Below are 17,191 nucleotides of genomic sequence, written 5' to 3'. Positions count from 1 at the left end.
CTATACCAAGAGCATGCTCACTTCGGACCTCTCGAAGTGGGGCTTGAGGCGGTTCACGCGAGGACCCGTAAAGGGTTCCAGGGAGCCTGAAAATCCACCAGGTTGGTGACTTCACTTTTGCGCTCCACCACCTCAAATGGCCAAATCCACTTGTCCTGCAAGGCACAAGGTTCCACTGGGGCCATAACCCACACTTTTTGCCCAGGCTAAAACTCGACCAGAGTGGTATTCTGATCATACCACTTCTTCATTTCTTCCTGACTGACCTCGAGGTTCGCCTGAGCGAATTTCCTGAAGCGGGCAGTTTGGTTTCGGAAGGCCAGCATGTAGCTAAACATATCCTGGGGGTTTTCCTGGGAGCTGCCTCCCAGCCTTCCTTTATCAAGCATAGGGGTCCTCACGTGGGGTGACCATACAGAAGCTCAAAGGGACTGAACCTGAGAGACTTCTGGGGTACCTCCCAGTACGCAAAGAAAAGGCACAGTAAGAGGACTTCCCACTTACGCTCATGGGTTCAGTGAGACCCTTGATCATGCCCTTCAAGGTCTGGTTGAACCTTTCTACCAGACCGTTACCTTGGCGATGGTAAGGGGTGGTGAACTTGTAAGAGACACCACACTCCTTCCAAAGGGATGTCATACACTTCAAGATGAAGTTGGTCCCCCTGTCAGAAACCACCTCTCTAGGGAAGCCCATGTGGGAAAAGGTCCCAATTAACGCTCGGCACACCACTGGCGCTGTCGTTGTCCTGAGAGGGATTGCCTCCGGGCACCGGGTGGCATGGTCCACCAAGACCAGGATGTACCTGTTGCCCATGGCTGTCTTGGGATCCAGTGGCTGCACAATGTCCATCCCTACCCCTTCAAAGGTTGGAGAGGAGCCTTTGACCTTCCTCCCACTCTCGCCACTTGACTGGCAAGTTTGGCAAGACCGACAATGCACATCCGACTGCCTTCGAATTTGAGTCCAGAAGAAGTGGGTGACAAGCCTGTCAAAGGTCTTGTCCTGCCCCAAATGTGCTGCCAAAGGCACGTCGTGAGCCGGACCCAGTGGGAAGGTCCGGAAGCGCTGGGGTACCAACAGCACACGGGCTGGCCCAGGTTCCGCAACCTTAGGCTCGCTGTACAGGAGATCATTCTCCCAGTAGATCCAATATGACCCAGACTGATCACCAGTCGCCTGGGCTGCGGCCTGCCGCCACAGACCCTCCAGAGAAGGGCACTCTTTCTGCTCCTAGCAGAACTCCTCCCTGATGGGACCCCCTTCTGGCTACCAATGGGTCAGCTCAGAGATTTCCCCCAGTTTGGCTACCTGTTCCCCGTCTTGGCACCGGGGTGTCCCCCTCAAGTCCGGCTCCTCCCGGACCGTGGAAACTTCGGGGTCCGGTTTCCCATGCACCGCCCTTTCTCTTGGCAGGGACCTGGGCCACTGTTCCAGGCTCTGGGTCCCTCTGATCACCCTCTCTGACCGCCATGGACCGAGTGGACACGCATGCCCAATCTAGCAACTCAATCATCTCCAAATGGGACCTGAGCTCAACATCCTTCCACAAGGACGGCTCCAGGTCGTTACCGAGCAGACAATCGACAGGCATGGAAGGGCTCACAACTACCCTCAAAGGACCTAAGCCCCCCCCACTCAAACGGAACCTGCGCCACCAGACAATGGCGCTCTGAATTGTCGACTGCAATTACTTGGTGGAATTCCCCAGGGACTACCTCCCTCTCATAGACCAGGTGACACCGAACTGAGGTCACACTGGCTCCAGTATCCCTGAGAGCCGCTACCCTTTTCCCATTGATGGTCACTCAGGTGCTACATTTCTTTGTGTTAGGGGGCACCTTGGACGATCTCACTGTCCCCTTAAGACCGAGGGTCATTTCTACGGGGTCTCCCCTCCTGTAGGTACTCCTCCTCCTCCCCAAGCACTACACTATCCAACACCTTAGACTGCCCACCGGTGGGTGGCAGTGCCCCTTTTGAGCACCTGGGGTACCGCTTCATGTGCCCCACCTGGTCACATGCAAAACATTTGCAGGGTCCGGCCTCAGCAGGCTTGCCAGTCGAGACACCTAGCTTCTTATGTCCGGGGGATGGGAACCTTTACCCTGGGTGTTATTTTGGGGCCATTTAGAGAACTCCTGTGTTTTGCCCTTGTCCACGCCCCACCTTTCTGCTGGGGACCCTGGCCACCTTTGGCTGAGTCTCCCCCAAATGCTTTCTTGTGGACCCTGGTACTCACTCAGTGGTCCGCCTCCGTAGCAAGCTTCCTGGGGTCAGTCAGCTTACTATCAACTAGGTGCTGGCGCAGATCTGCAAAACATAGACTAGAGAGGGGCTCCTATGCAATCAAACTGTATAGCCCCTGAAAATCTGTCACATTACTCCCCTTTACCCAGCCATCCAACAATCGATAAAACACATCCACACCTTCCAACCATGTGTTGGCATCGGACTTCTAACTTGACCTAAACTGATCCCTGTACTTTTCAGGAGTCAGACCATACTAGGCGAGGCGGGCCTCCTTCATGTCTGGATAGGTGAAGTGATACCCCGTACCCAAAGCTAATAAAGTATCCATCGCTTCTTCGGGGATGAGGGGCCATAATCCTGCCCCCTAATTATCTTCAGGGACACCATTCATATGGATTGCGGCCTCGTACCCCTGGAACCCCCTCTGTATGTCGTCCCCCTTCTTGAACTCCTTGCCTACACTCCTGGGGATATGCCTGATTCTGTCTGCCTGCCTTGACGAGTTGCTGCCACCATCGGAGCTGGTACTTTTCTCTCAATCCAGCTCCTTCGTTCTGATTTTGTAATCTAATACCATTCTCTTCTCTTCCATGGCTAATATAATTTTTTCTAGCTCTGTGGCTACTTTCCCTGCTTCCCGTCTGTCCTCCAGCTCCTCTATGGTCAGGCCACTGCTGCCTGGCCGGGAGGTTTCACCCCTCCCAGCAGCACATCCACCCTAGGACTAGGCTCCCCGCCTCTCCACTAAGATCAGCAGATTGCCCACTGGTGTTTCTGGCTGCTACCCAGGCCCTCAGCACCTTTTGTAGCTCATCCTTCCTAGTGAGGCCTCTGACTTGGACTTTTAGGTTTTTGCAAACGGATTTAAATTCTCTAACAGTGTAGAGCTCCAACCTATCTCCTCAAAGGCAATTTCCATGGATGCAACGGATGATGCTATTGATTCCGGCATGATGAAGCAGAAAGTTCACCAGGCAAGATCACAAATATCGGCCAAAAAGAAAATGGGCTAGTATGTGGTACGTAATGGTCTGTGGTATGGTAGCAGTGCACACCAATCACTGTAAGTCACGTGAAGTCCTGTCCTCATCGCTGACAACCAATGTTAGAAATGGGAATTCTGGCTAGCTGAGGCTCGCCCCAAAGCTGGGCAGAAACCGCCACTCTAGACAGGACAAGGGAGTTACACTCCTAAAATAACCCCTGCTCACCCCCTTCGTAGCTTGGCACGAGCAGACAGGCTTATCCTAGAGGCAGTGTGTAAAGCGTTTGCACATAACCAACAGTAATACAGTGTAAGTACTACAAAAGGACACCTCACCAGTTTAGAAAAATAGCCAATATTTTTTTATACGTTAATACAAGACGGAATACGACAAACATCCACAATACTATGTTTTAAATCTGCAGTTATCAAAAATAAGGTTCAAACAAAGTTCCTCGATGTCGATAGCTCAGTCCAGGGCTATCACTGCATCGTGAACATCAAATCCAACAGTTTTGGCTGGTCGTGGGGTTGCAGGCCAGCTAAGGTGTCGGGAAGACCCAAAAACATTACCTGTGAGGAATGCAGGGCGTTGAGGCCCTTGAAGTCACACATTGCAGGTCGAGCTCCTCTCTGATGGAGTCAGGAGCGCTGGCGTCGGCAGGCGTTGGGTGCTGCGGTGTGTCGTGGTGCGAGCAGCGGCTCGGTGGAGGCGTAAGATGACGTCTTCGGGGAGACCAGGGTCGCTGTGTGAGATGAAGGCGGTGCTCCTCACGGTGCTGGCAGGTCACGGTGCAAGCAGTGGTGTCGTCGTTGCTGAAGTGCTGTCGTTGGCTGACGAGCGGGAGTCGATGGTGACGGCATCGGTGGGCCAAGGCTGCGGTGCAGGATGAGGGTGCTTTGTGTGACTTATGAGCAATGCACTCGAACCATGGTGCAAGCAGGGGCATGGATTTTGGCATGGAGCGGTGGCGTCAGGGAGGCCAAGGCGTCCTCGTGAAGCAAGGCGGTGCGGAGTGCGGTGCCCAAAGGTCGCAATGCAAGCAGCGGCTCGGTGGCAGCCTCAGCAGGCGTCGTCGGTTAGACCAAGGTCGCAGTGCGGCGTTGCCCTCTGCTGTGCCTTCAGGACAAGGAGTCAGCAGCAGCGTTGTTTACATCGTTCATTGGGTTTTCCTCTGTCACAGCACAAAAAACACAGTCCCCAGTGGTGCGGGCAGAAGAGCTTGAAGTCTTTGCTGTTCCTGAGACTTCGTGAACAGGGGCAAGCTCTACCTCAAGCCCTTGGAGAGACTCACAATTTAGGTCGCAGAAAGTCCAATCCAGGCCTCTCCCTGCCCAAGACAGAAGCAGCCACTGCAGGTCAGCCCAGCAAAGCACCCAACAAAGCAGTTCCTTGTCGCAGCTTCTCTGGCTCTTCTTCTCGGCAGTCTTCTTGATCCAGATGAGTTCTAAAGTTCAGGGGTCTTGACCCCAGTATTTGTACACAAAAATCCTTTGATCTGGCAGGCAGAGGGTGTCTGTGCCTGGCAGAACCAGTTCCACCTTCTCTGGTGCGATTTCCTGGCAGGAGGTGGGCATTCTCAGAGGCAGAGCAGGCCCTTTGAGGTGCAAGGAAATCTCCTCCCCCTTCCCCCATCACAGCCAGGTCTATGCAGCCCTTTCCTGACCCTACCTAGACTATCTGGAGCCCCTCCGGCTCCCCAGCCTTCTGTCATCCAAAACCCAGACAGGCAATCCACATTCCAGCAGAGGCACAAGGGATGACTGAGCAAGAAAATACCTACTTTCTAAAAGTGGTATTTTCAAACCCAGAATGGAAAAACATCTTCACTAAAAGATGCATCTTTAGATTCTGAGTTCAGGCATACTATACTTCATTTTCCTACCTAATTCCTTGGGCCAGTTATGTTTATAAGATGTTATAAACAAACTTCCCAATCTCTCCTATGTGGATCCGGTACCCTTGCAAGAGTGAAAAACAAAATTGGCTGTAATTCACTATCGGGACATGCCACACACACCGGGCATGTCCCCCCTTTCACATACCCTTCACCCTGCCCACAGGGGTACCTTGGGCCTACCTTAGGGGTGACTGACATGTAAGAAAAGGGAAGGTTAGGTACTGGCAAGTGTGTGCACTGGCCAAGTCGACATGGCAGTTACAAACTGCGCGCAGACTCTGCAATGGCAGGTCTGAGGTACCTTTTCAGGGCTACTCACGTGGATGGCACAATCAGTGCTGCAGGCCCACGAGCAGCACTTGATTCACAGGCCCCGGCACACTCAGTGCACTTTACTAGGGACTAACAAGTAAATTAAATATCCAATCATGGAAACACCAATCCATAGCATAATTGACACAGAGAGCGCCTGCACTTTCCCACTGATCAGCAGAGCGAAAAGTGACCAGAAACGTTACGCCAACAAAAACAGAGTCAAAACCGGGAGGTCAGAAACCCAAAACTCTGGGGAAACACGCCAAAAGATGCCAAGTCTAACAACATTCTACATCGAGCATAGCTCACCCCTGCTCAAATCAATAAATCCATTCACCGCACAGACTCTGCCTGCCCCAGATGCCACTTCGCTGAAGCAGATGTCTTACACATGCCATGGCACTGCCCGAGCTCGTCACGTACTGGATTGAGATAGCTGCCACCTTAACCCGCTGGACGGGACATACCTTACCAATGGGAGGTCAATATCCTTCATCTGTTCAAAAGGGACAGGAATCATAGGGCCACTTCCCGCTTTCTAGACCTAGGCACAGCTAAACTCCTAATCACAAAACGATGGAGAGGGCCGACTGCTCCGCATGCAGCCGCGGGGGGCGCTATTGAATCAACTGGGCCCGGGCTGAGAGCGTTGCCTTACGCAAGGAAGACCTATTAGGAATCCGCATGCTCCCCCTAGCAGCTGAGTGGGGACCATTTCATCAGGTTTGCTGGAGATGGATCCGGCGACAGGGGGTTCCTCAGCGGGGAGGAGGGTATAGCCGCCGCGGCGGTATAGTTGGGGTGATCATCGGACACCACGCCTTCAGAGAGACCCTGAGACCGCTCCAGGCCGGGTCACTTAATGGCTGATACACACATATAGGAACTCTCCTTTACATATCACACGTGTGGACTGGTCCACTTCGGAGAGCCAGCGGCCGTGTTTCACTCCAGTTACCCCCTCCTTCGTCTTGCTTTGTCCTCTTTATGTTGAACCCCACTCCCACAGTTCGGGTCTGTAGCATAACGCTTTTGGACAACATGACATCATATGCATCACTCCATAGAACCCGTGATGCGAAGAACGCAGACATGTCCCATCACCTTACATGGATCCTGATTCCCAATGCTAAGCACGTCACAGGCCTATTCGAGCCCGACTTGTATTATAATAAGAAATAGACCATGTGATTGTAATGCATACATTGGCCCTGTCCTATGTTGTTGCGTGAATATGGCAAGTGTTAAATGTCAATAAACAGATTTAACAACAAAAAATGAAGATACAGCTGGTGTATATGATGATGTTGGCAATTTCACTTCTTTTTTTAATATCCTTTCAAACTTAGCATAGGGCCTTTTTGGCATGCATCAAGAAACAACCTTGCTCCTCTACAAGTTACTTTGCTTTGCTTGCCTCTCACTTTCATTAACATATGTTTATAGCTCCTTGAAGCCTTCAAGGGTCCCCTGGAACGAATCATCGTAATGTGACATGAGCGCGATAAGCCCTGCGGAAGCTGTCTGAAATGGATAACTTGTTAAGGTATGACACACAGTGAAGAACACACAGGGGCTCTTTCAGCACCTTCCAGGAGAGGCAATGATCCTTTGAAGGCAGGGCTTCCCTCTGCGTCCCTCTGCATCCTTGTGCATGCCTATGTATCCCTCTGCATCCCTCTGCACCCCTCTGCATCCCTCTTGCATCCCTCTGCATCCCTCTGCACCCCTCTGCATCCCTCTGCATCCCTCTGTACCCCTCTCCATCCCTCTGCATCCCTCTGCATCCCTCTGCCCCCTCTGCATCCCTCTGCCCGCTCTGCATCCCTCTGTACCCCTCTCCATCCCTCTGCATCCCTCTCCATCCCTCTGCATCCCTCTGCACCCCTCTTGCATCCCTATGCATCCCTCTGTACCCCTCTCCATCCCTCTGCATCCCTCTGCACCCCTCTTGCATCCACCTGCATCCCTCTGCATCCCTCTGTACCCCTCTCATCCCTCTGCAACCCTCTGCCCCCTCTGCATCCCTCTGCATCCTTGTCAATCCCTCTGCATCCCTCTACATCCATCTGCATTCTTCTGCATCCCTCTCCATCCCTCTGCATCCCTCTGCCTCCCTCTCCATCCCTCTGCATCCCTCTGCATCCTTCTGCATCCCTCTGCATTTCTCTGCATCCTTGTGCATTCCTCTGCATCCCTCTGCATCCATCTTGAATCCCTCTTGCATCCCTCTGCATCCCTCTGCATCCCTCTCCATCCCTCTGCATCCCTCTGCACCCCTCTTGCATCCCTCTGCATCCCTCTGCATCCCTCTGTACCCCTCTCCATCCCTCTGCATCCCTGTGCACCCCTCTTGCATCCCTCTGCATCCCTCTGCATCCCTCTGTACCCCTCTCCATCCCTCTGCATCCCTCTGCATCCCTCTGCATCCTTCTGCATCCCTCTCTATCCCTCTGCATCCCTCTGCATCCCTCTGCACCCCTCTTGCATTCATCTGCATCCCTCTGCATCCCTCTGCATCCCTCTGCTGGTGGACCTGTCACACGGCTCAGCATGTAATAAGATGGACTGTGGTCTCCCTTTCCTTATATTTACAGTGGTTTTGACCTGTATGTGGTCAGCGCCTCATTTATAACCCTGGGCGTAGTTTGCGAAGTAGCGCTACGTGTAGCTATGCGAAGTGCACTTCGCACTACGCGAGCTACGCATAGCTTCGCAAACTGCATAGTGCACTGTGCAAGATGCTGTTCGAACTGATTGCTCAGTGCCGGATGCTTGTCCACACTGTGCAATCAGTGCAAACTTCATCATGCACAGTGCAAGCGGTCGTTTTCTGCCGCTCGAGTAGATATCTACTCAAGCGGCAGCTTTCTCTACGCCGACTGGTAGTTTCTCATCGCAAGCGGTCGAGACCACTCACAATGAGAAACCTGACCTCCCCGCGTTGAGAAGCTTGTCGGGAGGTTTATTTTCCAAGCTCGCGATCGGCAACTTGATGTTTGCTTGCGGTTGCCAATTTGACGTTGAGGACCGCGAGCAAACAAAAAATGATCGCTGCGCTACGCTACGCTATGCTATGCATGTTTACACTGTGCTAGGTGCAATTTGGGTAGTTCGAAGTAGTGCAAACTTCACAAACTATGAGAGCGTAGCGTAGTGCTGTGCCCAAGCTTACTCATTTATTGCTGAAACTTACAATGAATTGCTGCAAGGGCCGCCATGGCAAGAAGTGAAGCAAGAGCACAGAGAAAAGAAGATAAGAGTCATCTGCCGCAGGAGACAAAGACTAGCAGTGGTTTATTTAAATGCATCGAACACCCGTATACCTGTGTCCTGAGGCCTCGCTTTGCCTTTAAGACTGCATTGGTGGGCGTGTGGAGCACTCTCCCGAAAGACAGGACACGCCCATTTTATACTATAAGTCATGTTTCTTGTTGCAGAAACACCTGAGTAAACATAAAAAAATTAAATACCCACAATACCACACGTACCCCCACTCCCCATCGAGGGGTCCCTGTGCCAGAGTCTGTGGGGGTCTTTCAGGCACAGGCGTGTCCGTATCCCAGGATGGGATGGGGGTGTCCCTTGGTTCTCTGGGGTGTCAATGGCTGCAGAGTCTAAGATACAGTTCAAGCAGTCTCGGCTGGCCTTCTGTCCTTTTCTTGGGATAAGGTTCACAAATGTTCTTTAAATGCTTCAGTAAGGCTCCCTGGGCCTGGACCCAGAGAGAATATCCCACCTCAATTGGTTCTTGAGTCTTGGCTTTGCAGCTGCTCTGGTCGGACACTGCATCTTTGACCGGATAGCCCCTGATTCTTACAGATGAAGATTCTCCGGTTTAATGATAGATTGTTGGACCCAGAGCTCAAAGTTTATATTGAAGAAGCTGCTGTGGTTGAGGATTGAGTCGTCAACACCAGAATCACAGCGGTCGTACGGATACCAACGCTCGGTCTGAACATGGGTGTTTGGGGCCTAAAGTCAACAGGTTCTTCTGGAAAAGCAGCTCTGGGTGGACAGTGAGCAGCTCTGGGTGGACAGTGAGCATCTCTGGGTGGACAGTGAGCGAAAGCCAGAGAAGGGCTCTGATCTCACAGAAGTTACTCCGCTTCAAAGTGAAGTTGTATTCCTGAGGACGGCCATATTCTTCAAGTAGATGTTGCTCTGTTGGGCAACGAGTTGCAGGTTGGTGCATCTCTGCTCTATCAAACATTGCTCAGGTGAGGCGATGCTCAGGGTCCTACAGCTGAAGGTCCTTGGGTGGAAAATGAAGAGTCCTCCTGTTGTGAAGGTGAGGTTGCTGCGGCTGGATGAGGAGTTGTGCCCCGGAGAGTCCTCAGTCCTACTGTAGATGGTAGTCAGATGGAATCGCAAGTGTAGGATGGAGAGTTGTAGGTTGCAGAGTCTCCACTACTTCCAGGGGCTACTGTTCTGGCACAACAACAAGTTGTATATTGGAGTCGCTGCTCAGGCTGAGCAATGACCTTTTGGCCTCACAATCACTATAATAATATAGAGGAAATAGTTTTGGCTGGTTTTTCTCTTGTACTTTGGCGATTCCGCTGGTTGTTTTTTCAGTTGTATGTTGGAGAACCCTCATATTCTTACAAAATATGCGTCTAACACGGCCTCAAATTTTCACAAAAGTCACTGCTCAGGCTGAACCATGAGTTGTGAAGGCGAGGTCTTGACTTTTCACAAAAGACGCTGCTCAGGCTGCACGTTGAGTTGTCAAGGCGCGGTCTTGAGTTTTCACAAAAGACGCTGCTTAGGCTGAACGTTGAGTTGTGAAGGCAAGGTCTTGAGTTTTTACAGAAGACGCTGCTCAGGCTGCACGATGAGTTGTGAAGGCGAGGTCTTGAGTTTTTACAGAAGACGCTGCTAAGGCTGAACGTTGAGTTGTGAAGGCGAGGTCTTGAGTTTTTACAGAAGACGCTGCTAAGGCTGAACGTTGAGTTCTGAAAGCGAGTTCTTGAGTTTTCACAAAAGACGCTGCTTAGTCTGCACGTTGAGTTGTGAAGGCGAGGTCTTGACTTTTCACAAAAGACGCTGCTCAGGCTGAACGTTGAGTTGTGAAGGCGAGGTCTGGAGTTTTCACAAAAGACGCTGCTCAGGCTGAACGTTGAATTGTGAAGGTGAGGTCTTGACTTTTCACAAAAGACGCTGCTTAGGCTGAACGTTGAGTTGTGAAGGTAAGGTCTTGAGTTTTTACAGAAGACGCTGCTCAGGCTGCACATTGAGTTGTGAAGGCGAGGTCTTGACTTTTCACAAAAGACGCTGCTCAGGCTGAACGTTGGGTTGTGAAGGCAAAGTCTTGAGTTTTCACAGAAGACGCTGCTTAGGCTGAACGTTGAATTGTGTAGGCAAGGTCTTGAGTATTCACAGAAGACGATGCTCAGACTGAACGCTTAGTTGTGAAGTTGAGGTCTTGAGTTTCCACAGAAGACGCTGCTCAGGCTGAACGTTGAGTTGTGAAGGCGAGGTCTGAATAAAGATTCCTTTGGCTGACAGACACTATCTGCTCACAGAGGAGCCCGAGTCCACAGATCGTTAGAGAAGATTCTACTCTGAAAGATGAAGTGGAGGACGGAAAAGGCCACAGTTGGTGAACAACGTTTTGTATCCAAGAACATGTTCTTGTGATGGAAAGTTGTTAAGTTTACAGTAACCTTGTTGTCCCAGAGGATATTCTTCTCGTGTTCAACTGGTTTGGACAGTCTCAAGTAGGACATTCTGAAAGAAGAAACTGTTATGGTTAATAATCCACAAGGCTCTCAGAAGATGCTGCTCGGGTTCAACATTGAAAGCCTGTCGCCTCAGCTAAAGAGATCCCCTCCTTTCATAACTATGCCCCCTCTCATCTACATAAGCTGGCCTGTTCCCTGATGGCAGAAATAACTGGTAGTGAAAACACAAAAAACAGTGGGTCATGCTTGAAGGAGGCAGCCGCCACTCTGGCGGTGAGGCAGAATGGCCCCCCATGACTCGATTGACACATTTGCACCTTCATGAAAGCAGTGCAGAGATGAAATACAGAAGAACCAAAGAGGGATACGCCATGAGGGAGTGTGGTCATAGGATTGTCCATGCTACTTGTGTGGCCAGCTCGTTAGAGCTGCGCGTCCTCCTCATAGTCCTCGTCCAAGGCCGTCGACTGCAGATCTTCAAGAATTTGTGAGATCTCTTCAGCCGTTGGGTGTGCCAACTCCATCTCATCGAACTCCATGTCCAGGTCCACAGGTGCTGGCCCGTCCTCCGGCACAGGAGTGGGCGTGGTCTCCTCAGGCACACACGGGTCTACGTGCACCACGCAGCTGCTGTTCTTTCGGGTCCACACATTAGGATTCTGATCCGAGGGGCGTCCCTTTGTGGAAAGGCTCCGACTCCCATCTCGAAAGCTGGCTAATGGCGGGCGTAGCCTCACACCAGACTTGGTGGAGCCCTCAATGGCTTTCTGTAGCTGCGAGAAGAAGAAAGAAAGGCAAAGTATGAGCAGATAGGAAGAGAGGAGGGTAAAACATGGAGTTTGAAAGCAACGGACCACCGTACAAGACCTCAGCTTTGTACTCAGAGAGGGACAACCTCTTACAAGAAAACTGGCATGAACTTCAGCATCAACAGGCTACTTCTCACCAGAACTGTACTACTAACTCCCAGCACCACAGACCATCTCTAACAAGAACTCTGACTTGGAGCATTAGAGTACAGGCCGTCTCTTACAAGAACTCGGACATGGACTCAAAGCACAACGGATTACCTCTTACAAAGACGCCCACAAGGACTCCATCATCACTGAAGCACCTCTTAAGGTTCAGCAACTCTAACAAGGAACACAAGAGCATGAGACAGCCACTTACAATAGCTCTGAACTCTTGGAGCAACAGGCAACCTCTTAAATGGATTCCCAGATACTCAAGGAGGATAAACTACCTCTGATAGGATCTCTGATAGGGGAAGAACCCTGCCCAGACTCCCTGCTGCCTGAGTGGGGTATGGGATCTATACATTATCCTCTCATATGAGGAAGCCAGGGGGTAGAGTCTGGAGTTGGATCAGTCCTGTTGGAGGGGGAGCTGGGTTGTAATGAGACTTGGCCCACTATGAGGCCCCCTCTTTTTCATCACCTCTCTCACGACTCCCCCTCCAGACACTTCTAAGCCCTTCCCCTCCCTTTTTCATCACATCTCTCACTTTGTATGAGTCTCACTCAAACTTACACTCCCTTTCATAATCGAATAAATGTCCCAGATGGCGGGGGGGGGGCACCCCAGGTTTCTCACTCACCTCTGGCAGCGCCAGCACCCCTCGAAGCTTCCCGATGTTCGTCACGTAGGCATGACTGAGGCTCAGCAGAGAGAAGAGAGTGTGGGTCTGGAAGAAAAGCACATGGTTATAAATACAAATGAGACCAATACATAATGAAATAATAAATAAATAAAGGGTGAGAGGAGAGGGATTCTTGGTGCCAGAGTGAAGTTAGAGGTGCAAGTCATTTAACGCTGAGTATTTAAAAAAAAAATTCCCCCTAGAGCTCCCCCCCCCCATTATTCACCTGCTGGTTTTTTGAAAAACAAAAACAAAACATCCCCAGAGACATCAAAGGCTTGGACCGGCTGAGGTGGGACTAAAGCACCTCATGTTTTTAGTTCAACAGAGTAATCTGATTTGCCTGGTATGGGGAAGGCATGGTAGTTGGAATTGCTTTACTGTAGCGCGTGACTCAGCCTTTTTACAGAAGCACTTTGGATAACATCTGCTGGCCTCGGACACAAAGTCCATGCAGGCCCCCGTAACTGGACATCACCTAAAATGTAGCCCTCCTGATGAGGTGGGAGGCAACTGCAATTTGGGTGAAAACTCATCTTTCAGTTCAAATTGAGGTTGGAAGTGTTGAGCAGATACCGCATGTGGTGCAGCCTCCCACTCTCACGGACTACGCCCGGAACCTCCGTATCATACTCGACTCCTCCCTCTCCATGACCCGACAGGTCAACACTGTCACCTCCAGCTGCTTCAGCACCCTACGCATCCTCCGAAAGACTTTCAAATGGATTCCCTCCCAATCGAGGAAGACCGTCACCCATGCACCCATAACCAGCAGAGTGGACTATGGATACGCCCTCTACGCGGGGATCAACAAACCTCTGCTCCACAAACTCCAGACCATATAGAACACCGCTGCCAGACTCGTCCTCAGCGTCCCGGAAAACAAACACATCACCCAACACCTACGGACCTTCCACTGGCTCCCCGTTGAGAAGAGAGTCACCTACTAGATACTTACCCATGCCTGCAAATATCTCCACAACACTGGGAGAAAATCTCCTTCTATGCACCCAATATAAACCTCCGTTCCACCGAAGCTCGCTGAAACTCATGCATTCACAAAGCCAGAAAGGGGGGAAGAACCTTCTCCTACGTCACAGCCAAGACCTGGAACGAGCTCCCGATCGACATGAGACCTGCCCCCTACCTGAACACCTTTAAGAAGGCTCTCAAGACCAGGCTCTTCGACTGAATGGAGCTGCTTATCCCCCACCCCTCCCAACCCCCGGCACCATGAGACCCTCACGGGTGAGTAACTCACTTACAATTCCCCTGATTGATTAATTGGTGATGCACAGCACACTACACCAAGTGGAACCTGTGGAAATCTGCCCGGGGAAAACTGCTTCCCATGTGAGAGATGCAAAAACAACAATTGATGGACAGAATGGAGAACAATGTCACACATTCACCCCAGTACAGAGATCTGGGCCTAAATCCATTGTTTATTTGATCACTATGCCATTCCAGTTTGAACCCAGCCATATGCAAATCAGTATTGACCCTGTGCCCCATGGGAACAGTCCAGCCCGAACTGCCAAGCCAGGTCCTCCCTGGACTGGAAACAAGCATCCTAGGACCAGTTTCTGGCTATCAGCCGTCATCAGCCTGGATAGCTTGACTCCAGTGGTATGGAGAGCATGGGACTCACGTCTGAGCATACCCACCCCACTCGGGGTGACAAATGCAAAACAACAGGTGATGGACAGAATGCAGAACAATGCCATACATTCACCCCAGTACAGAGATCTGGGTCTAATTTACTGACCAAGCTACACCCCTTGAGCTGGCTTATGAGTAAGTATCTCAAACACAGGTTGGTTGTTAGTGAAAATACAGGTGAACGTGATCCTAGTGGCCGTGTGCGGGGCTGTGATTGTCTGTGGCACTGAGGTGTGTAATGTTGATGACATAGAGACTGGGTGTGTGGAAAACAGATCAGAAGGTTTTCCTAATAGTGATGTGACTGTGTGTAAAACACGAGGCAGAGTAAAATATTTCACTAGTGAGCCAGGATGTGTTTTGCATGGAAAGGAAATCCAATGTTGGTGAAACAAGAGTGTGTAGAATATGTCACTAGTATGGTGTGCATGGAAAGCACAGGCAGTATTGGTGAAAACACATGTGAGGGGTATCCCAGCTGTAATGTGATGGGGCGTGAGTGCGCATGGAATGAACCAACACTGTACATCCCTGACAGGACGGGGAGTGAGACCCCCTCACCTTATGCAGAGACGTCCTCTCCACCAGCTGGAAGGGCGAAGGGTCGATGCGACAGGTGTCGAAGCAGGCAGGCCTGTCCAGCTCCTGTTCCTCCCAGTCTGCGACCTATGGGGAGACAGACATGGGAAGGTCAACATCTGGGGAAATGGATACAAGCCCCCCCACCCCACAGCCACCGCCCTCCACCTCACCAACCGCACAGCCACCACCCTCCACCCCCACCCCTGGCACCCTCCACCCCCACCCCTCTGCAACCACCACAAGTTTAATTTGAGGTGTTGGTTGTGGGGATTATAAGGATAAAGCGTGGGAAGTTAATTATGATTTATGAATTTTAATTAATTAAAAATATTTGTTAATTGATAATTAATTTTGTTAATTGTGGAAATATTATTCTTTTCATAGATTATAGATGTGCGTTGTGAGTTTTGTGGTGTTATAGGGTAGAAACTAAATAAACTAAATTTATGTAATAATTTATGTTTTTGTTAAATAATTTCTAAATAAAAACATATATTTTATTTAATATAATATTTGTAGGTATGTATGATATGTATTTAACATTATAAAATGTTTATATTTTTTTATTGGAATATTAAATATATATGTTTATTTACATTTTTAACGTATTTATATATTTTATATTAACTTTGTTATTAAATTATTTTTTATTTTGTTGATATTTTGTTTATTTTTAATTTTGAACTGCCTGGAGTGGGAATAGGACATTTCACCCCTCCGCAAACCAACACTTTCCCTTCTGTTGCACTCTCTGGAGTGGGAATAGTAATTTTTACCCCTCCACTATCCAACACTTTCCCTACTGTTGCACTCACTGTTGTGGGAATAGTAATTTTTACCCCTCCACTATGCCAACACTTTCCCTACTGTTGCACTCTCTGGAGTGGGAATAGTAATTTTTACCCTTCCGCTATCCAAGACATTCCCCAATGTTGCACTCACTGGAGTGGGAATAGTAAATTTTATCGCTTTGCTCTTTAGCAGTTTCCCATGTGTTGTATTGGCTGGAATGGATGCAGTAAATATGACCTATTTGCAATCTATCACTTTTTCTACTATTGCATTTATTGGAAGAAGATTTGTAAATTTTATTTTTATCCAGTCTTAATATTTATGTGCTGCATTAACAGGGAGTGGTAAATTGTTTGTATATTTACTTTAATAGTTTGCTTAGTTGTGTTTAAATTGTAGTAGGAATAGTATGTGTATTAAATCTTTTAATTTATTTTGCTATGTTTTGTGTATTTGAAATGATAATATTTGTAATTATTAATATTTGTAATTTAAAAAATAATTTGTTATTGGTATATGTATGTGTATGTGTGTGTGTGTGTGTGTGTGTGTGTGTGTGTGTGTGTATATATATATATATATATATATATATATATATATATATATATATATATATATATACTTGAAGATGAAGGATCACAAGAAAACAACAGCCAGCCAGGTATATATAAAATTCACAGAATAAAACATAGGTTTCAGGCACGTTATAGTTAGAAATTAGCATTTAACAAATCTTAGAAATTCACTGAAAAAAAATTAGGTGTCAGTGGCGTTAAAGTTAGTTGGACATTTCACTTGTACAAAACCACAGAAATTCCACCGTTATAGTTAGTTCAGCTAACTATAACTTGCGCGCCCGCAATGCACTGTTGATCATGTCACATACTGCATCACTCATGACATGGTCAGTGACATCACTCATGACATCACAAATGACATCACTGATGACATCATCCAGTGAATGTGTGTTTTTCTGAAAATTAAATGTTTTATATATGTATATCTCAAGGTCGATGGAAGAATAAATAGGTATATAAGTGTATAAATGGATGATTTCTTTTGTAAAAGTGAATGTATAACTGTTTGATTAAGTGTATCTTAGTGAATACATGGGTTAATGAGTAATGTTTAAATATGTAAATATCTGTACCAGTCTCTCGCTTTGTGTATAAGTGGCTGCATGGCTTGGTGAGTAGCTACATGAGTGTGTATATAGGTTATTAGTTGGTTTTATCAGTAAGAGTGTCTGTATGGTTTGGTGTGGGGTATTACTTGGCGCATAGATGCATGAATGAGTGACTCACTGTTTGTATGTGTTTTGAAGACAGCATGTGTCCAGGACTGTATGGGTGGATGATTGTGTGTATGGGTGTGT

General features: G+C 49.0%; 1 protein-coding gene across 1 annotated transcript in view; it reads right to left on the bottom strand.

Moving 5' to 3' along the window:
* Window positions 1-11,375: 11,375 nt before the first annotated feature.
* The window catches only part of CLCN1 (chloride voltage-gated channel 1), a 490,813-nt gene continuing 484,997 nt past the window's right edge, over window positions 11,376-17,191 (bottom strand). The window contains exons 23-25 of the mRNA XM_078654208.1: window positions 15,004-15,108; window positions 12,739-12,825; window positions 11,376-11,914 (exon numbers count right to left, since the gene is read on the bottom strand). Coding sequence (XP_078510334.1) covers window positions 11,564-11,914; window positions 12,739-12,825; window positions 15,004-15,108 — 543 coding nt within the window. The 3' untranslated portion in view covers window positions 11,376-11,563. The remainder of the gene's footprint in view (window positions 11,915-12,738; window positions 12,826-15,003; window positions 15,109-17,191) is intronic.

Source organism: Lissotriton helveticus, chromosome 7 (genome assembly GCF_964261635.1).
Source record: "Lissotriton helveticus chromosome 7, aLisHel1.1, whole genome shotgun sequence".
In the NCBI taxonomy this organism is placed as follows: domain Eukaryota; kingdom Metazoa; phylum Chordata; class Amphibia; order Caudata; family Salamandridae; genus Lissotriton; species Lissotriton helveticus.
Note: the sequence above shows the minus strand (reverse complement) of the source record. Positions and strands in the feature narration are given on the sequence as shown.